Source organism: Pipistrellus kuhlii, unplaced genomic scaffold, assembly GCF_014108245.1.
Source record: "Pipistrellus kuhlii isolate mPipKuh1 unplaced genomic scaffold, mPipKuh1.p scaffold_m20_p_20, whole genome shotgun sequence".
Taxonomy (NCBI): domain Eukaryota; kingdom Metazoa; phylum Chordata; class Mammalia; order Chiroptera; family Vespertilionidae; genus Pipistrellus; species Pipistrellus kuhlii.
This window is the reverse complement of record NW_023425516.1, coordinates 6595515-6617720: the sequence shown is the minus strand read 5'-3', so window position 1 is coordinate 6617720 and position 22206 is coordinate 6595515. Positions and strand designations below refer to the sequence as shown.

The 22206-nt window shown below is 41.9% G+C and overlaps 1 protein-coding gene across 5 annotated transcripts in view; it reads right to left on the bottom strand.

Moving 5' to 3' along the window:
- Positions 1–22206, bottom strand: part of OPCML (opioid binding protein/cell adhesion molecule like) — a 764421-nt gene that overhangs the window by 170305 nt on the left and 571910 nt on the right. For all 5 annotated transcript variants that reach the window (XM_045585434.1, XM_045585433.1, XM_045585432.1 and 2 more), the window contains one exon: positions 1170–1402. In XM_045585434.1, coding sequence (XP_045441390.1) covers positions 1170–1402 — 233 coding nt within the window. The remainder of the gene's footprint in view (positions 1–1169; positions 1403–22206) is intronic.

Genomic DNA, 22206 nt, shown 5'->3' with positions numbered 1-22206 from the left:
TGAAGATTGAGGCAGCAACATGGGCATGTACCCTAACTGGGAATCAAACCATGACCTACTGGTTCATAGGTCAATGCGAAACCACTGAGCCACAACAGTTAGCGACACAGGGACTCCTTCTGAGAGCTCAGTTTATGATCCCAAGTCCTCTTCTGAGAGCTCAGTACATGGTCCCAACCCCTCACTGTATGGAGGAAGGTAAGGAGGATGTGCCATTGGAGGATAAAGCAAGGTGAGCAATTCTGGGTGCCTGAGCCAATACCTGACAGGAACTGCTTACATAGTAATGAGGCGGGGAGTGCAGTCAGTCCAGAGCAGTTTAAAACAAGTACTGCTGTCTTGTTTTAAATGGCTCTCACATTCTCCTAACTGCTATCCAGATGTATTTTTAATTTTTAATATTTAATAATTGCTATCTAAGATTCTGACATTCCTACAGCCCTGTTGTTTCCCCTGCAAAGTGAAATTTGAATAAAAATTTGTGAAATACTGTGCCTGATTTTTTTAAGGGCAAATAAGAGAGAAATTTAGAGATACAATCCCCCTTTTTAATTACATAGATTTCTTTCCAACACAGACCTAGAAATATAATTTTGCCTAATCTCTCTCTTGACCTCGGCTGCACTGTGGAGCTATGAGAGAGGAGTCGGCTCAGCAAGGATGCAGGGAGAACCTGACGAAACAGCACTCAGAACCCCTCCTGGAATGTGCAGTCCCAAGTCACATGATTTCACTTCTCTAGCATTAACCTTTTATAACAAAAGAAGCGTATCAAAGCTATTTAAAGACAGATCTCTACACAATCACCATCATTATTTATAGTTATGTCTATAAGCACAGGAAGTGGATATAGTATCCATGTTTTAAGTCTATCAGGCCCCAACTCCAGAGCACTAAGTGACTTAAGAGAGCTCAACCAGCACGTGCCACACAACTTATTGAAACGAAGTGAAGGATCAGAGATAATACTGAGAAACGGTGAACAAACTCAGTGCTCAGCAAAGAACCTAGCAGGTGAGAAGGAAACCCGGGCTCATACACAACCTCTGAATTCTGTAGAGGAAAATGACTTTTTCTGTCTTCATACATGAGCAGAAGCGAAAGCTGAGATGGCCCTTCCACTCCATCTCTGGCAGCGGCCCCAATGCACAAATCTAGCTGTAACTCACCTTGCACGATGAGGTGGACCCGGGAGGTCTTGGGGTGGTTGTCTGTCTGCACAGAGCAGGTGTACGGGCCCTCATCATACACATCCACGTTCTGGATCATGATGCTGTACTGGGTTGGCGTGTTGACCAGGATGACCACACGAGGGTCTATGGACCACTTGTCATTCCCGGCGTAGAGGATGGTGCTGCGGTTCAGCCAGGCGACCCGGGTGACTCGGTCGTCTATGGTACACCTGTGGGGTGGGGTGGGAAGGAGGATAAAGGAAGAGGGGAAGATGACAGGGGAATATGGAGGAAGGGAGAAAGGAAGAGAGAAAAGGAGAGAATGGGAGTAAGAGCGTGTTGAGCATTGACATAATAAATATACTGCTTGTGCTTCAAGGAATAAATAAAATAACCTCACCTAGTGCTAACAGAAAAGCAATTAATTATTGATGAGACTTTTTATATATAGGTTAACAGTGGCCTGAATCACCCTGAAGAAGCGATGATGCAACATCATTTGTATTCGATTGGGGAGCCTATTCTGTGAATATCTCTGCTGTATGTTTGTTTTCCATTTTAGCTCTCCCCCAGGCGGATATGGAAATTAGTTTATACTTCTCCAGCACATTGAGCACCTCCTGGGAGAAGGGGCCCAGGGGCCCAAGGGCGAGAAAGTAGATCAGCATTTCAAATAGGTCACAGGTAATCCACAAAGCAAATCCAGCACCTGTGGTGAGCCCCAAATGGAACTTGTTTACCTCCTTGGTGCTGATAAATCCCCTGTTCGCCTAAGCTGCCCAGTGCCTCCTGCAACCTACCACTTATAACATGGACTGGAACATTCACCTGAGAAAGCCTGCAGTGTTGGAGGAAACCCTGACTACTCCCTAAGATTTCTGGAGAGAAATTTATGGTCAGGCAGTTTCTCTTCCTTCTCACACTCCTCTCTCCGTGCCCCGAGAGAAAATGGTGTGGCTGATGTCACCTCTTTGACCTTCACCCCTCTCACCTACTTCCCCAATCCTGGGAGGCTAATGAATTTTGTTTATTGCTGTGTATGACCTGCCAGCTATCAGGTTCAATGTAGAGATAAACATGCCTGTTTGGTCAGGAAGAAAACTTGCATATGTGCCCCGGGAACTTAGAACTTGTCAAGGGAAAATGCAGAAAAAGAAACCCTTTATAACTATGACTAAAGGGTTAGAATTGTGCTCACCGAGAACCCGAGTTGGGGTATCTGAGCACAGGGCAAGGGGTGCCCCCCAGATGTCATAGCAGAAGGTAGGAGATGTACCTCCTGGGGACAAGGAGTGTGAATCCAGTGCCTCCAGGTGAGGAGACAGGGAGAAGACACTGACACTCCTTACCATGTCCGAACCCATTTGAGCAACAAGAGATCCTCTGACTGGCTCAGGAGATGGGCAGCACACCCGAGACACTGGGCGTGGAAGAAAGGGCACACACATTTGGACAAGCTGCTTCCCCTGGTAAAGTGACCAGCCTGACAGGGTCAGGAGAACAGAATGGCACTGGAGCACCAGAAGATAGCTCTCATGGAAAGGGAAAGTACCAGGTCTAGAGAAGCGCTCTCCCTGGTTGGTTGGGAGAGTAGAAATATAATACAAGCTCCCAATTACTGAGGCCTTTTACCTTCAGGTCCACCTAGCGTTCAGCAAGTGCCGGGGCCATGAGGTAGGGTGGTGTGATAATCAAGCGCTTTCAAATTAAAATAGGAGGAGATTCTTCTCTTTTAAATGGTCTTTATTTGCTATTTTTAAAAACTAAAAATATAAAATAATTGTGTTGTACATGTGAACAAATGTAATGCAAAGATGCAAAAAGGCCAAGCTAATGATCCCATTCCTGCCCAACTCCTGGTTCCCAGAGATCATTACTTCCAAAACAGCCTAACACTATGTCTTCCACATCTTACTCCTCACAAACATACATGCACTTATAGATGCTTGTGTTGATCTGTTTTTGCCTGAACTTTCAAAGCATTAAAACACACACACACACACACACACACACACACACACACACACTGACCCATTCCCTCTCAGTTGTAAATGATGGATAAAGCAATCCTAGTCTAAGGACTGTTGCATTTGAGTAACTCCCAACAATGAAGTCCCAGTTGTGCAGCTTCAGGACTCAGCTAGCCGGGAGTGAATAGTGAGCTGAGACCACACAAATTCAGATGACTGTGTGGGAACAAATATTCTTGCTTTTATTTGGGCCAATTATGTAACCCCTTACACATTTACTGTAAAATTTAAGTTAGAGTGGGAAAGAATGCACTTTTGGTCTGTGGAAAATATTCATACTTAAAATCAAAACATAACAATATATATGTGCATATAGGTACATATGTTTAATGGCATTTAAATACCATAGTAATTTGATACTCATCATTATCTATTTCAACATTCGTAAATGAGCTCTTCCTTAGCAATCATAAAATATGCACCATTCCTTTTTAAAATGTGAACTTATGTTTCCATTATGTGTCCTCTGTAAGACTCTATCCTGATATATTGTATGCTTGAAAATCTGTTATTGATCAGCTATCATATTTACATATCAATTTAAATTCTCTTTATGTTCTGTGACCATAAAGTTCTGAATAATAATATTTTCTTTTAGAATGAGTTATCAATACAGGATAATATTGATAACACAACATAAATATATTGTACATGCTGTTAAGTAATAATTAAAGCTAATGAGTAAGCTTTAACTGGAAATATAGCTCTTAGTAGGATTGATGAGGCTTTTTAAAATTATACCCTGGATAACTACCATCACTGCTAGAATGAGATAGAGCTAAGGATCAATTTTATTCCTATTCCTTTTTCCCCTCCTTTAAAAGGAACCTACTTCACATCAGCAAGGATATGGAAATGAAAAACTTGTAGAGAAATGTCACTCAATTCTTTGAATCTTTTCCAAAACATACGCCAAAAATCACAGAGTAATATAGCTTCAGAAATTATTTTAATGATCGCACAGCTGACAATTCAATTAGTTCCTCTTTCAATTTCTTTTAAAGCAATGAATTGGAAAATACCTGACTTGCAAAGGGCTTTGTAACTTGGTATTAAATTCATTCAATTTCTCAATATCTAGACAGTATACTGCTAATATTTTACCAGGCTTTATCAAATGACTATTAAAGGAAGAAAGTAAAGAAAAATTCTCCCCTGGACAATTACTAAAGTGGAAGCAGTCAGAAAGGAGAATTAGAATTACAATGCAATCTCGGGCACTTTCTCAGGCTGATTTGGAGAAATTTGAGATATTAAAATGTGTCATTTCAAATCTACCATGCCCTTGTACAACCTACAACTGCAGGTTGAGGTGTATGCAACCATTTCAAAGATGCTAGTAGGAGCTGACTTTGAAATAGTCAATCCAAATCTACTTTCCTGGACCAGCACAGAGTCTCATGCTGGCCACACAGCCTGTGGAAAGCCTCATGTACCCATAGGTTAGGGCCAGACATGCCTCGAACAAATGACCAGGGATCAACTTAGCTGCTCTCAAACCTGGGCCTCATCAGCAAGCCTGGAAGGCAAATAAAAGGGAAAAACTGGATAAAAGCTATCTCTCAAATGGAACAGAGCTGAATCACCAAGTCCACACACACAGCCCTAGCGCCTGAGGAATGATGGAGACTTGGCACAATGAGGGTGTTGGTTGAGGACAGTTATTTTCCTCAGTGTTTCTGTGTTTCAGAAGGAGGAGGACTGTCCGTGCATCTTGCTTTCTTTCCTCAGAACAAGGCTCTTTTACTGCACTCTGATCAAAATGCATGTTTAATAAATACGGGCTCCTTCCGTGCTGTTTATGGGGATGTCCTGGACCCTCATTAGCAACAAGCACATGGAGAATTTTTTTTGTTAAATTAGGAGGTCCAGGAGGAAAGTTAAGAACATTAATATCTACTTTCAGTTTTCTTGAAAACCCTTTCAAGTATTTAAAATGTTTACATTCCAAGCTAAGCCTTCCTACTGGTCCTTGATAAGACAACTCATTATTACTCTATCACAAGAAATGTCTAAAATTATATTACTCTGCCATTAAAAATAACAAAATCTTGCCATTTGTGACAACATGGATGGACTTAGAGGGCATCATGATAAGTTAAATAAGTTAGACAGAGAAAGACAAACATTTTAAGATTTTACTTATATGTAGAATCTAAAAAATAAAACGAACAAATAAAACAAATTCACAGATAAAGAGAACAAACTGATGGGTGCTAAATTGGAAGAGGTGGGGGTAAAAAGGTGAATCTATTAAGAAGTACAAATTGATACTTACAAAATAGTCATGGGGATGTAAAGTACAGTATAGAGATTGTAATCAGTAATATTGGCATAACTATGTATGGTGTAAGGGAGGTACTAGACTTATTGGGAGCGAATCACTTCACCAGTTATATAAAGGTCTAACCACTATGCTATGCACCTGCAAATAAGATAATACTGAATGTCAACTGTAATTGAAAATTTTAAAAGAGAGAAAGTGCTTATGCCTTGAGAATTCATGGAACAAGGCCAACAAGAGTTAGTTAGCCTTATCCAATCAGTTTCCCTCACATTTATGGCACTAATTTAATTTTCTCATAAGAGATAAAATAGCTAGGAGAACAAAATAGATATTTGAAAGTGATTTTGAACATCCCTAAAGCACTGCTAGCTATGTGTGAGGAGAGGAGACGGGAATAAGAATCAGAACGTGCAAGGAAATATCAGAGAGACATCAGAGGTAAAGGCCCTTGCAGTCAAAGTATCATTTCCAAGGTCACTGAACACAGACGTTGGGGTTAGAGTGCAGGGTCGAAGTGTCTTGTTCCAGAGGAGGGGTGCGGTTAGGGGAAATGCCTGCCTTGATGCAGTATTTTTCACTCTCCTGTGCACCAGAACCACCTGGAATGCTTTTCACAAGGCAGATCCCAGAGTCTGACTTCTAAGAGCTTCTGGCCAAGTGGGTTGAAACGGGCTTAGAATGTGCATTTCTCACAAATTCCCAGGTGGGGTCAGCACTGCTGGTCTGAAGCCTCATGTCTGAGAAGCATTGCCATAAGGAAACTGGACAAGAGACAGGTTGGGACTTAATCAAATAATAAAATCTTCCTGAAAATCAGCCAGCTTTCATTTTTGTTTGTTACTTTTATTTTTATTTTTGCATTTTGCCTCTGAAAATAAACAATTAAAAAGAACCACAATTCACACAACAAATCCTATCTAATAAAAGAGTAATAAGTTAGTGGTGACCAGGCCTACAAGGGAGGGCAGTTAGGGCCAAACAGGTTGGCAGGGGAGCAGTTAGGCATCAATCAGTTTGGCAGGAGAGTGGTTAGGGGGTGATTAGGCTGGCAGGCAGAAGCGGTTAGGGGCAATCATGAAAACAGGCAGGTGAGCAGGAGAGAGCCAGCAGTCCTGGATTGTGAGAGCGATGTCCAACTGTCTGTTTAGGCCTGATCCTACCGGACATCCCTTGAAGGGTCCCAGATTGGAGAGGGTGCAGGCTGGGCTGAGGGACACAACCCTGCACCCCCATGCACGGATTTCATGCACTGGGCCTCTAATATTTTATGAGTGTCTAACAAGTACTAGACAATATTTTGAGAGTCAAAAATGCTGGGAAAGGGGCAGGCCCATGCTCCTGAAGCCATGTCCTGTGAGACAAGGAAAGTGCCTAAGAAAATATGTATATTAGTTTCAGAGAATAAAAGTAGTGAAAAATATCAGAGTAAGGAATGAAGAGTGCCATGGGGATTGGGAGCACTTGGGGACAGAATGGTCAGAAAATGCCCCTCTGTGGCCTGCATGCAAATGTCATAGACATTTATTTGAATAAACACTATCTGTCCCATTAAAGTAATGTTATAGATTGTTAGCTGGAGTGCTTATATATGTGTATGATTTATAATTTTGGGTTTTAAAGTCTATATAGGTATATAGTTAGGGTCGTGGTCAGAAAACTGCAGCTCGTGAGCCATATGCGGCTCTTTGGCCCCTTGAGTGTGGCTCTTCCACAAAATACCACGGTCTGGGGGAGTCTATTTTGAAAAAGTGGCATTAGAAGAAGCTTCCGTTTAAAAAATTTGCTCTCAAAAGAAATTTCAATTGTTGTACTGTTGATATATGACTCTGTTAATTAATGAGTTTGCCAACCACTGGGTCAGGGCATTTATACCTAATGTGATTTTCTGTATGTGAAATTTAAAAAGAATGCTACCACAGAGAATCCAGATACCCTTGTCCCTGCCCACTTCTGCCCTTGGCTTTTAAAATGGCCTGCCCAAAATAATATACAATAAAAAAAATAGTAAATCAAAGAATGACAATTTCTGCAGAAAGTGAAAATGAAAGACTGGAGAGAATTCATACAAACAGAAATACGCACAAACAACAACAATAACAACAGCAGCAACATCCTAGTTAAAGTCCCTTAGGAAGCCAGGGGGTAGGCATAAAGGGGTGTCAGCAGGATGAAGTGTATTTCAAGATGTGCTCCTTGCTACCCCATTCAGCCTGTGTGGGAGCACATCTTTGTCCTTGGCTTACCAGTCAGTATACTTCTAAATAATTCACACTGTATGTGCAAGGAAACATACAGCTTCGGAGTGGGGCCTTACGATGAATAACAAATGCCCTTGCCTGCAATTATCTTATCCTCTAGCCAACACTCACTTATTTCTACTTTCTGAGCATTCTTAGAGCTTTTATGGAGTCTTCTATTTTCCCCAGAAAACTGAGTGATTAAAACAACAACAACAACAACAACAAAATAGGCAGAAAGGAGTCTATATGAGTCTCTACTTATCGAATGAGATTATAGAGATCAGCCTCACTCTAAGGATGGTCTAGTCCTGCCTTAAATGAGCCCATGCAATCTACCTCAGAATCACAGGGTCCAGTGGTGGACACTCTGTCAGCCCATGCAGATTAAAGAGAAAGAAAGACCAACACATCTGTAGATTAGATGACCATAGAGTGTGTGATTTCTACCACCTGCAACTGGTAAAAAAAAAAAAAAATAATAAAAAAAAAATAAATAAAAAAAAAAATATATATATATATATATATAGAATATAAACTATAATTGAAAAGCTAATAAAAAAAATTTTTAAAAAGGCCTTCCAGAGTCCTCAATTTAAGAAATGCTGACAAAAGTGATTAGGTTGAATGTGAAAACCTCCAAATGCTTTTTTTTTTTTTTTTTTTTTTTTTAAATCAATCTTCCTTTTAAATGTACCCACAACATTAGGTGGTGGTATTTTTGTTGTTGTTGTTGTTGTTTTGTGTTTTCATTTTGTCATTTGCCTTCTTTCATATTGAAAGGCAATTAAACTTCAGGTCAGAACCTTACATGTATCAAATTGTATTAATAACACCAGTTTGAAAATCAGGGGGCAGGGTGGGGAGGAGGATCTCGCTTTTTGAGAATTCAAAGACCAATAATAAATGGATTTTTTTAAAGGAAAGGAGGGGAGGCAGGCCAAAATGAAATATTTTTAGATCGATTCCCAAAGTATTTTAAATTGCACCAAGCTGTTCTCCTGGGAAGTTTTAACTACTCAGTGATTCCCTGAATTACACATGCAGCCAACTCCATAGCATTACCGAGGCCTTAAATTATGGAAGAGAAAACTTTATGATTCCGATGGTAGAAAACTCTGCAAGAGTAATAACCTGCTAGCGGTAATGTTTGCTGATAAGGTGCTGGTGGAGAAGAGATCTGAGGGCGTCTGTGGGAGAGTGGGGGGGGGGGGGCACTGGAGCTGCTTAGAGGGGGGCCAGGGTAGAAACAGGTCAGCTATTTAAGTGGGGCAATGCACTGCATCTGCACCATCCAACTAGATGGTGGCACCCCACTACCAGCAGGGGGAGTCATGTTAACACAGAGAGAGGGTGCAAATGATCAGTGGAAGTTTTATATAGAAGTATATATAACATTATTTGGCACTCTAGATGTTTCTAATTTCATTAGTATTTACTTATATATTTACTTATGAAATGATCGGTTAGAAACTCATTTACCTTACATCTTATACTAATGAGTTAGAAACATCGATGAGAGAGAAACATTGATCAAACTGGTGCTAATGTGTGTGTGTGTGTGTGTGTGTGTGTGTGTGTGTGTGTATTCATGAGGATGTATGAAGGGAGAGGGTTTGCTCCTTTTCTCTCCAGAGAAACATATCAAGTGCATGTAGAATGAGGGCCCTGGAAAAACACAGAGCACAACACACAACCAAAAAAAAAAAGGTGCGGGTTGTCCTGAAAACGTGTCACCTGAAGCAGAAAATCGGCCATGGACAATGAACTAGGGTGGTTCCAGCCATGACCGATGATGTATGAGTCCATCAGGACAGTGCACGCTGTGTCTCCCGCAGGCAAGGGGGCGCTTTCGCCCCCCCCCCCACACACAATGGGGGCCCTGTCTGCACCCAGAGAGCAACTCCTCACACCTCACTGCCCACATGAGGTGGCCAGGCGGAAGGCAGCTCAGGACAGAGCACCTGATGTGGTCAAGGAATACAGAGGGAAGGCTTATGTGGAAAGATGGCTCCATAGGAAGTGGAAATTGCTATAGCCACAAAGAGGAGTGAGCTGCATGGCTGTGGGAGGAGAGAGGCAATGGAAGGTAAAGCACAGGGTTGCTAGGCATAATTATGAGAGGACAAGGCAAGCAGAAAGGCGAATGGACAATCTGAAGAAAATAATGAATGATTGAGCTGGCTTCTTCCCACATCTGAAGTCTCTCTGTGAGCTCAAAGGATGCTGGGGAGATAACTTTATTAGATTCAATATATAAGTAAATACTAATGAGATTGATCTTCTTGAGGGAGAACCACTCTAGATGAGATAGGAGAAAAGTGATGACTGATGGGGAACAGTCACAGTCATGGTGAGAAAGGATGGGATGTGAATCAAATGGAGGAAGGGTGCTTTATCTGCTGCATCATGAGAAAAAAATAATGGAAACACAGATGTGTTTGGGGACCTGGCTATGGGAAAGCAAAGGGACTAGTGAGGGATGCTTTCTATTTTCTCCAAAGTGAAGGGCAAAATGATCAGTGGAAGGTATATGGGAGAATAGGAGAGAAGGGAAGGCAGATGCAAGAAAAAGTGAAATGGTTGTTGCATAAAATTGTGAGCAAAACCACCAGAGGGTACTGGGATTCATAGTTGGTACTGAGGTCCCCTTTGCAGTCCTGGCCCCGGATGCATGGTGACAGTGCTCTGCCAGCTTTAAGCATATTCCCCGGAACTGCTCAGCTGCTCAGCTGCAGGCAGAGAGAAAATGGATAGTTGGGTTCATCTAATGTTGAAACGGGCCAGATGAGTGAAAGAGAACAAGCCAAGGATTACAGAAATTAAAAATGTTTGAGGAAACGGGTAAGTGAAGAGAGGAGGGCTGATGGATAGAAAGAACCTGTTGGGTTTGAGTCAGTAGGAGCCTTAATGAGCAAACAAGATGGAATGAAAGAACCTGCACATGACAGGAAATAGAAATACATGGCGACAAGCCGTGATGGCCCTGGTTAGTGATGGACTGGACTAACCTGGAGGCCAGTTGGATCACTCAGGTGGACCCTAAGAATATGGAGAATGATGGTGAGAGAGGAGAGCACTTTATGAGCTCTTTCTTTCTTTCTTCCTTTTTGTTTTTAAATAGATTTTATTGGTTTTTACAGAGAGAAAGGGAGAGGGATGGAGAGTTAGCAACATCTATGAGAGAGAAACATTGATCAGCTGCCTCCTGCATGCCTCCTACTGGGGATCAAGCTCCCAACAAAGGTACATGCCCTTGATTGAAATCGAACCTGGAACCCTTTTTCAGTCCACAGGCCGATGTTCCATCCACTGAACCAAACAGAGTAGGATCATTTTGTGAGCTTTGATGCAAACTGTACTGATTGAGTATTAGAGAGAAAGTGCATGGTGATGCTAAGAAGAAGGCCTTGTCATCAGACAGAAAATGAGCTGCTCATTTCCTGAGGCTCTGAGCTGTCCCGTGGACTATTTGCAACATGTAATAAACCCTAACACCCTGCTCCAGGCTGTAATGCAGGTCTCCAGCATTGTTTTTAATACAACCTTAGGCCCATTTCCAGAGCATACAAAGCAAGCATTCCATAAACTCAAATTTAAGTGGTGATGGGTAATTTATTACATGGAGATTTTAACTGGGACAGGCTGCAAGATAGGCATTTTGTCCAATGTCTTGAAACCTCCATTTGGCCAGCTGTGGAGTGGGATGGATGTCTTTATCTCCTATTTTTCCCCCCTTTTTTTAAAAAAAAATGATTTTTTACATAGAGAAAGGGAGAGGGATAGAGAGTTAGAAACATCAATGAGAGAGAAACATCGATCAGCTGCCTCCTGCACACCCCTTATTGGAGATGTGCCCGCAACCAAGGTACATGCCCTTGACTGGAATTGAACCTGGAACCCTTCAGTCTACAGGCTGACTCTCTATCCACTGAGTCAAACCAGTTAGGGCTTTACTCCTATTTTTATTAAACATGATTTGGAGGTCGATTGAAGGTACCCCTGTACAAGAATCACAACTGTGCTTGGCGAATAGCAAACACTCTTTAAACAGAGTCTGCTCTGTTACTATCCTTAGAGAGCTTTCTGTTGCTTCCTTTGGAAAAATAGAATTCAACTTCCTTTATCAGAGTGTGTGTGTTCGTTTGAGCAAATGATACGGAATCCATTTGCTTATCATTTTCCAAAGAGTTCCGAAGCCTTCTCTTTCTCTATTTTCAAATCTATGAAGAATGAGATTTGATATAGTATTGTTTAAACTCATTCCCAGGCAGGTCATTCTGCAGGCTAACAGATTAAAAATAACATGTGGTGTGCATTTTTAGCATTACCTAGCAAATCAAGCCAGTGTGTTTCCAGCCTACATGTAGATCACTTCTACTGGGATTTTCCTCCCCCACCCTACCCCCAATTTCTCACTCTTCTGAAGTATTTTGTACTTGACCTACATAGAGTTCTATAGTCGGATTTCATCTCCTGCTAAGGTTGATTTTCTCAGCTACAGCCATTGAGAGAACTCTCACTTAGTATTTTTATCAGGCCTCATTCACAGTGTGTTGACACAGTGGTTGATGGGCTGGTTTCTAGATTAATGACCAGTGGTTGCTAAAATGCCGTATTTCTAAAAAAAAAAAAAAAAAAAAAAAAAAAAAAATACATAATTGAGAGATCAATCAGTACAATTGTGCACACCTGAAAGAGAATTCAGCTGGCCTGCAGGCCCCACAGCTGGGGCAGTGGTGTCCTTGTCCCAGGCAGCCTCACCCTATAAATAGGACAGTGCTGAGTCTGGAAGAACCAGACACCCAGAACATTCCATTCTCAAGCTGATTGAGACATTACTGCAATCGCATGCAAACTGTGCAAGTGCTGGACAGAGGAGAGGATGGGGAGACCGGGGACCGGCTAAGTCAGAGTTTCAGAACAACATCTTCCATTTCTTTAAGAGGCATTGGCAGAACATATGCTGAAGGACACTAAGGAAAAGTGGAAATTATTCCAAGAGTCACACTCCCCACTCAAGGAGACATCCTTAGCTGATGAGGCAGCTCTACAGAGGCAGCAATAAGGGTGCATTTTAGGGTGAATGAAGGACAGGCACTGATGTTAGCAAAGGGTCTCTCCACAGAACTGGGGAAGTTGTGGGTGGATAGCCATCTCATGTTAGGAACCACCACTTGGCTTCAGGATGCCTCCTTTCCCCCACTTTCTTTTTTGTGACTTTGTCTTAAAAGGTAGTGCTCACCGCCGTAACTGGTTTGGCTCAGTGGATAGAGCATAGGCCTGCAGACTCAAGGGTCCCAGGTTTGATACCAGTCAAGGGCATGAATCTTGGTTGCAGGAATATTCCCAGTAGGAGGTGTGCAGGAGCAGCCTATTGATGTTTCTCTCTCATCGATGTTTCTAACTCTCTCCCTCTCTGGAAAAAATTAATAAAATATATTTTAAACAAAACAAAACAAAAGGCAGTGCTCACCATAAGGCAAAACCAGAAGCAATGAACCGGTGGGTAAAGAAGAAAATTATCTTTTAAGTTAAAAATGATAAAAATATCTCCTTTTCCATCCTTCACGCCCCCCCCCCCCCTCCCAAATCCCTTGCCCCTCTGGTCTTTGTCTTGGCACAGATTTCCATGTGGAGCTATAAAGGTGACGAGGGCATTTGCTTTGACTTCTGCCTAGACAGCTATTTCAGAACCTGTCCCCTGGCTAGACAGGGATGCCTTGCAGAGCCACCCGGAAGGACCCATGTTATTTATTTGTCACGTGTCTCCTACTCCCCAGTCCCTTCCTCTGCACCCCCCCACAGCTTTTACAATACAGCCTCCCCATTTGCTCATCAGAGCTGGCGAAGAAGTGAGCAAGGGGAAATTACAATGCTTCCCAAGCACACACAGTTTTAATTCCATTCAGTAGATGATCCTGACATATTTACTCACGGCCATGTCTGTCTCAGTATCATCCGTGGAAAAGTATAAATTAAAATTTTAAATTAAAAGAACAGAGTCTGGGGAGCTTGATATCTTTGTGAAGAATGGAACCAGCCAGCCACAGGCTCCCAGCATGAGGATCCTGAAAGCAAAGGCTCTGGCAGTGCAGAAACAAGGGCCGTGGATCTCCCTGCAAATACCTTCCCAATGCCAGGGATTATGGGATCCCACAGGCAGACCGAGTGGCCAAGGTCATCCTTCTTCCCCCAAGTGGCACAGCAAAGCCCTCCCTCCCCTTTGGGGTGCAGATGAAACTGATCAGAAGCTGCGAATGGACTGATTAATCTTCCAAACCAAAAAATACACTGAAAATGGATTAGTTTTTATATTAGAACAGGAATCTTGTGCAATACACTGGGTAAGAGAATACATATTTTAACTAGGGGTTTATAAGCTCCAGGCAAAGGTCTATAATTTACAAACTCCTGGTCCTTTGTGTGCATTCGTTTTCTCATTTATAAACTTTAATCATGGTCTTAAAATGATAGGTTGTGGTGAATATTAAAAATATAATTGTTTTAATACCATTGTTGAGGTTCTGAGGCCACAGTCAAGAGTCAGTATGGGTTTGCAATTATATTTCTAAAACTATTCAAAACTAAAGAATGATGATGTCCAAAGCATTATAATAATTTTGACTTTCCCTTAGGATTAATTTTATATCAGTTCTAACGTTTGGAAAATTAAGTAGGACATCCACCTCTTTGGATCCCAACCAACAGAGCAAGCACACTGACTCACGTGTGGAGCAGAGGCTGTGTATGCAAGACTGTGGCTTTGTGGCCAATCAGGAGGCCACTGAGTGTGACTCCTCATCTGAGGAGACAATGCATCTGAACAAAACCTTATTTGCGTTTTTAAAAATAAAATCCTCATTACACAGACAGATGGGCAGGGACAGATGGGAGAGGACCCCGAGTAGTCTCTCCCCGGTGCCTGTCCATTCTCACCGCGCTTCTCCTGCAGAATGTCAATTCTGTTTGTTTAAAAATGGATGTTATATATTTTTAATAAGCCAATCATCTCTTCCAGCAGAGTGGCTCATTTTATAGAGATTATGCGGGCAGGCTTCCCTTAAAAAAACTGAAATCGAAGGCAGGCAAAAATCTTTCCTTGGGCCATGAGAGGCCCAAAGAGACACACTCCCTGGGGGCAATAAAGTCACAGGAAACTTTGGCAAATGTTTCCAGTTTAGGCCGAGAGAGAGTCCTTGCTCTTAATTTCATTACCCACAATTCTGCGCCACAGGTTGCCAGTCTGAAAGAAATAAGGGTTTTTGTTTTTTTGGGTTCTTTTGGCCCCTGGAACTCTCTGGAATGCTTAGAGGAGACCAAGAGCAGCCTAATTTCGCTGGCTTGCACTTTACTTGGGTCTTGAGTAAGGGGCAGAAACGTGTGCAAAATAGTACCTCAAACTAGTGAAAAAACAAAACAAACAAACAACAACAAAAAGAACCCAGGTTCAGCTACGGTGTTCTGTATGGGGGGAGGATCTTTCCATAGAAACTTGATATGATACAGGGAGGGTTTGAGAAGGTATGCCTTACAGACACAGATATCCATTATAATGGGGGAAGGCTGAGTTTCCTTGCCATGGATTTTAAATCAAACGCATAGAGAAATAAAGAAAAGGGAGGGAAGGAGTAAAAATAAAAAATAAAACGAGGGAGAAAAGAAATATTTAGGTTGGTTGAAAAATGTATAATTGACTCCATACTTTGAGCTCAAGGACTCGGTGAATGTTGAAAGTATTTTTATTTATTTTATTTTTTAAATATATTTTATTGATTTTTTTGCAGAGAGGAAGGGAGAGGGATAGAGAGCTAGAAACATCGATGAGAGAGAAACATCAACCAGCTGCCTCTTTGCACAGCCCCCACTGGGGATATGCCTTGACCTGAATCGAACCGCGGACCTTCTAGTCCACAGCTCTATCCACTGAGCCAAGCTGGTTTCGGCTGAAAGTATTTTTAATCTTGTGTTTCACTCAGGTGAATGCTAAAAATCAATCTGTGCTTCCAGAGCACACACTGACTGCAGAAGACCCCTGTTAGTCTTTGAGGATGCCTCAGGACCCCTTCATTCCCAGCACCTCCCGGCCCCGCCCCAGGAGCTCTGTAATTTGCCCTTGCACTGTCTTTGCCAGCAGCGGGCCGGTCCTCCCACTCGCCTGCTCCCAGGCTCACCTCAACCAGCACAAGCACGACTTAGGACTCAGGTGTGGAGAGATGAGTCTTTCCTTCCACTCAAATTAAGTGTGGGAAGCAGGCGGAGTCTGGTTAAGTTGAGCCCTCGGGGATTCCAGCAGAGTGGAGAATTACTCCTGTCTCAGTTCATTATAATGAATAATAAAGAGATACTTACATGTGCCTTTTTGTAAATTATTCATCTTGTGCACAGAGGAATCGGGCACCACCACATAAGGGGGCGGGCTGGTGCACCCAGGTTCCTATAAATACTCCATCGAGTGCCATTTCCAAAGCCCCTCTTCCTCCCCTCATTAGGATTGAAGAAGTTGGGGAATGTTGTAAAGAAATGGCTTACACTAGGCACTTCCGCCTCCCTCCTGGCTCAGTGTGTGTAGCTACCCGGAAAGCTGAGGCTGTTGATAACATATTTGTTATTTTATTGTCCCTGAAGCCACCTGAGGAGCCCAGCGGGACCCTCACTGTGCTTTGTGCACCATCCTCAGGAGGTAATTAAGAGAAGGGAGAATTGTTTCCAAACCAGTAACGCTCCCTGAGGAACCTCCTCCACCCACCGTGTTCACCATGGCCCTGATCCCTCTCCAACAGCAGACCCAGTGCCTCCAAGAGAAACACACTTCCCTTGGTTCTTCACTGCTTCCTCCTAGATGTCATTGTCCCTGTTATTTGTTCATGCTTCAGATGGAACATGCTGACACATGTTGAAAACGCTCACCAAGAGTTTCACCATCTCTGCACCCGGGTAAATAAACACGGGGCATTAGACATTCTGTGCCCTTAAATACTACCCCTTTAAGAAACACGAGAGTTTGCTTTTTCTAGCTAGGCATTCACTTGTTGGGTTTAGAAAATAAACAAATCCTAGTTATCATTTATCTTGGTGATACTCTAATCATTCATACCGGTCAAAAGTCAGGTCCATGTTATTGACGATAAGTGTTACATTTTCTGCAAGCACTTGTCCTTATGCCACTGTGAGTGGTGTCATCAGTCCTTATGCTGGGAACAGCTCATTGTATTATTATATCTTTGGCTTGTCCTTGGTGAACATGCAGAAGGCTCAGAACTGAGTCTTATTAAGCAAAACAAACCAGACATAAGATTAGATGATGATGATGATGATGATGATGATGATGATGATGTCAATGAGGATGGTAGAGATGAAACAGTAAAGCATACAGGGAGCAATGAACCAAAGAGAGATGGGGGTGGGTTGGTGGAGCATCAGACATCCCCAACTGTCTACTTGACTGTGCTCAGAACCAAGGAAAGAAACCAACCAAATTGAGAAAAAAGTTCTAGACTCCCTGATGAAAGAGACAATATTTAACCAATCAAGCAAACAGGACACATGAGCTGCATTCATGCTCCAGGGGAAGCCAGGGACAATAAGAAGGGCCATGTGTAAAAGGAGGGTGGTCCCAGAGTTCAGAGAGGCACTGTGTCCTATTGTGGGCATTGGGTATGGGAACTATGCTTCAGGTGAGAAGGGGCAATTATTTCTAAATATTTAGAACCCACAGGGAGAACTTCTTCATATTCTCTCACCTTCTGTCAAAAGAGCAATCTTAAATTTTCCCAGAAGTAGAGTTGGGGTGAGAAACTAAATAGGAACTAGACAGTAAGCAGTATGTAGACAGTGATATTACTGGTCTCTGCAATTCTGTAAAGCTTTGCTCTCCCTCTCCCTCTCCCTCTCCCTCTCCCTCTCCCTCTTCCTCTTCCTCTTCCTCTCCCTCTCCCACTAGCAATTTATCTGTGCTACTTATGTTCTACCCTATCCATAGACCGGTATTATAAAAATGTATATCTTAAGCATACAGGCAGTATATGGGTAAAGAGACTGCTTCCAAGTGTTTAGATAAAACAGACCAGCTCTGACGAAGCTAGATAATAAATAAGCCAGGAGCTTTTCTCTTGAAGGAATCTAATTAAGAACAAAGGCAAATGTGCATTAAGATTCTCCTAAAGGCATCGCTTTAACCCCGGAAGACTTTTTATTTGTAAATACAAAAGACAAACCTTAGTGTCCCTGCTAAGAGGGGAGCGCAGCAGAGATAGCTGGAGAGATATGTCAAGCTGCTGTGGGTGGAGGGACTGTCTAGGGGACGGAAATTCAAAAGCATGTGAAACAGGAAGCATTTACATTTGCAGGAAGCTAATCCAGGCCCAGCAGATGGGCTGGGAGGGAACCTGGCACCCCCATTCAAGGCCGGACTTTTTTTGGCAGGGGGGTAGCCCCAGGGAGTAATCAGATTTATGTTGTTTCATATATGTTACATGGAAAACAGGCCAGTTTAAGTTGCTCATCTCTTGATAAAGAGAAAAGTCTCCCCACATCTATGTGTACTTTCCAAGAGACCAAAGGTGGGGTGGCCCTTTGTCTTATAAAATTAAATTAATTTTAAAGACAACTTTTGGTAACTTGGATGATAAAAGCACATTTTATTAAAGTTTATTAGATTCTGTCAAAACCAGTTTGGCTCAGTGGATAGAACGTCGGTCTGTGGACTGAAAGGTCTCAGGTTTGATTCTGGTCAAGGGCATGTATATTGGATGCCCACAACCAAGGTGAAGAAAATTGTAGTATTCACTCTAAGTTATCTCCTTTTGAAGTTAAGTTTTTCACTTAGCATCTTTAAATGAGCTACTCTTTCTGTATCAGATCCTACGTGTGGTTAGAAGAAACATCCCCCAGAAGAGAGGCTAGATTTAAAAGGTGAGTCCTGATAGGAAGCAAATATAATAGAAGGTATAGTTAGTTATTTGTTTTTTCCTATGCCTAGAATATGACAGAATATAGATGTGCTTTACTCCAAGCTCTGTATACACATACCCACATAGATATAAGTAATATACACCTCTAGTTGTACCATCACTACACCCTGATTTGATGTTTAGTTGTGTAGTTAAGTACATTCTGTATTAAAGGGATGATTAAACATCTCAATTCAACTTTGTAGTGAAGGCTATAGCCACAGAAATTATGCAAGAAAATTATATACAAGACATCCAGATTGGAAAGGAAGAAGTACATCTCTTTGTAGATGACATGATCTTGTATAAGAAAATTATAAGGGATCCACTAAGAAATTATTATACACAAGTTCAGCCAGATTTCAGAATATAACATCAATTTAGAAAAAAACAAACAAACACACAAACAAACAAAAAACATTGCATTTCTATACATCAGCAATAGAATAAATAAAATTAAGAAAATTATTCTACTTACATTAGCACACAAAATAAAATGTTAAACTAAATGTACTAAAAAGAAATATGAGACTTATACTCTATGAAGTAAAATATTGAAAAAATTAAAGAATATGTAAATATGTAGAAAGAATCTAATTTTCATGAATTAAAAGACTAAATATGAAGATGTCAATATTCCCCAATTTGATCTACAGATTCAATTAAATGTCTTCAAAGTTCCAGCTAACTTATTTCCAGAAATTGGTAAATTGATCCTTAAATCCAGGTGGAAATTCAAGGAACCCCAACTAGCCAAACCATCTTGAGCAAAGGAGAAAAAACATAAAGGATTCACTCTTCTCAATCTCAAGACTTACTACAAAGCTATAGTGATCAAGACAGTTTACCACTAGCATAACAATGAATACACAGTCAATGGACCAGAGTTGAGAATTTGTAAATAAACTCTTACATTTATAGTTTATTGATTTGGGGCAAAAATGCCAAAACAACTGAACAAGAAAAGAATAGTCTTTTCAACAATTATTCTGGAACAAAGGGTATCTTCATACAATTGAAGAAAGTGGGGCCTCTATTTCATATCATACAAAAAAATTAACTCATAAGGGATCAAAGACCTAAATTTAAGCATTAAAGTTATAAAACTTGCCCTAACCAGTTTGGCTCAGTGGATAGAATGTTGGCCTGAGAAATGAAGGCCTTGGTTGTGGACTTGGTTCCCTGGTGAGGGGTGTGCAGAAGACAGCCAAACCATGATTCTCTTTCATCATTGATGTTTCTCTCTCTCTCTCCCTCTTCTTTCCACTCTGAAATCAATAAAAAAAATATTCTTTTTTAAAAGGAGGAAAAATATAAGGTGAGGTGCTAGAGGATATCCTACCATATAAGCAGTGGCAGCCTTTGCCCTCATAAATGCAGGCCTAATCCCTTCTCTGAGAGACAAAGGAAGCAAACTGTAGGTCCAGAAACCTTAAAGAGACAAAGGCCCTAGCTCTAAGTGCAGTCAAGTGTAAAGATGCATGAGCAGGAAGCGAGGCAGCCAGCCTTTGCCTGGCCACCACTGCTGTAATTGTGACCATCCCTCATTCTTAAATGCTAATTTTGAAGTTTTCCACAGAATTATTATGCTCAGTGTTCATAATACAGATCACGCTGTTGCTAAGCTCTTCATGTTCCAGTAGAGAAACTAGTTAGTGTCAGCTCTGGGGGCCTGTTAGCCAGCCCCCTGCCTGAATCTCTCTGGCCCTTGAGCTTGAACCTGGCTTCACTGATGTATTGACAAGTCACCCACCTGAAGGACCCACAGCCAGGCTGCCTGCTGCCCTCACAGGCTACTCCATCTCCTCCCCCTCCCTGCTCAGGGAGGCTCTGCTCTTGGGCAAGCCTTGGGCAAGCTGGCTTTTGGGGAATCTGCTGAGAATCTTTTTCATTGCCAGGGTTCCATTTCCAGGAATGCCTGGCCATCCTTGGATCCTTCCCAAGTCAGAAGGACAAGGCAACAGAAGAGAGTGAGGCCAAATGATTGCCCATCATGCCTTGATGCTGAAGGGTGTGCCAGCAGTGTCCCACTTTCTGGTGGTGCTTTCTACCTAAGCTGACAGAGTCAGAAACAAAAGAGACAGTAAGACCACAGGGGCCCTAGTTGGTTTGGTCAGTGGTTAGAGCATCATCCCTAACCACTGAGCAAGAGTTAGGGTGGAGGGTTCGATTCTGGTGAAGGGCATATATCTCTGTTGCAGGCTCTATCCCTAGCCCCAATGGGAGGCAGCCCCAGTGGGAGGGAACCAATTGATGTGTCTTTGTTGCATATCCTTATTTCTCTCTCTGTCTCTCCCCCTCCATTCCACTCTCTCTAAGAATCAATGGGGAAAATATCCTCAGGTTAAGATTAACCAAATATAAATAAATAAATAAGAGACAAGAGGGGCTCATAGTACCCAGATGAAGGGACATGAGAGGAAAGGATACCACAACTCCTCTAGGGTATAGAACTTGTCATCCTTAAAAAAAAAAAAAAAAAAAAAAATATATATATATATATATATATATATATATATATATATATATATATATATATAGCATTCATAAGGTTAAAAAAGAGGCCTGCCTCTTTAAAACACTTGCTGAAAGAGGTAGGATCTGAGTCAAGAGAAAGCAATCAACTTCGAGATCCTAATTAAGCACCTGCAAATGGAGAAAGTGTGTTCAGAGCCAAGGCCGGCCTGTGCAGCTGTGTTCACAGAGCCATAAGGAGGTGCTCAGGAGGCAATTCACCTTTCCTCGAGAGAGCAGCCAGGGGGGAAGGGAGTATTCTGGGCCAGGACCTATGGAAAGGGCCTACATCAGCTATACATCAAAGATCCTCACTCCCCAGTAAGACCTTCTTCCCATTATCAACTCTTCCCACACACAGCAAGTGAGAGGCTAACTTCTGTGCCAAAGGCCCTTAGGATGGATGAGGGGGTCTCCTCAGGCTGTGCCCTAGCAGGGCTCTTCCTGTGCATGGAGGAGGCCATTGACCTCTTCCACTTTCCAGGGTCTATACCACCTTCACGGCATCCCCCCATGGACAGACTAGGAGCAGAGGCAGAATAGTGTCTTCAAGGTCACTCAGATTCACTAAGCCTCAAACGCAATTATTCTGATTCTCAATGTGATATTTCATCAGTTTAATAAACAATGTAGATATAAGTAATGAAGGAATGAATATATATATATATATATATATATATATATATATATATATATATATTGATTCTTGAGAAAGGGAGAGGAAGAAAGAGATAGAAACATCAATGATGGAAGAGATTCATTGATCAGCTGCCTCCTGCATGTCCCACACTGTGAATCAAGCTGGCAATCGGGACATGAGCCCTGACAGGGAGTGGAACTGTGACCTCAGGGTTTCTAGGTCAATGCTCAACCACTGAGCCACACTAGTCAGGCATCTTCTCATGTTTTAATCTAAAGCAGAATGTATTGACACACAAGAATATAAAGCCATTTCCATAGAGGACAAGGATATTAAATCTCAGTTAAATATCCTCATTGGCTTCTAAGGACTTG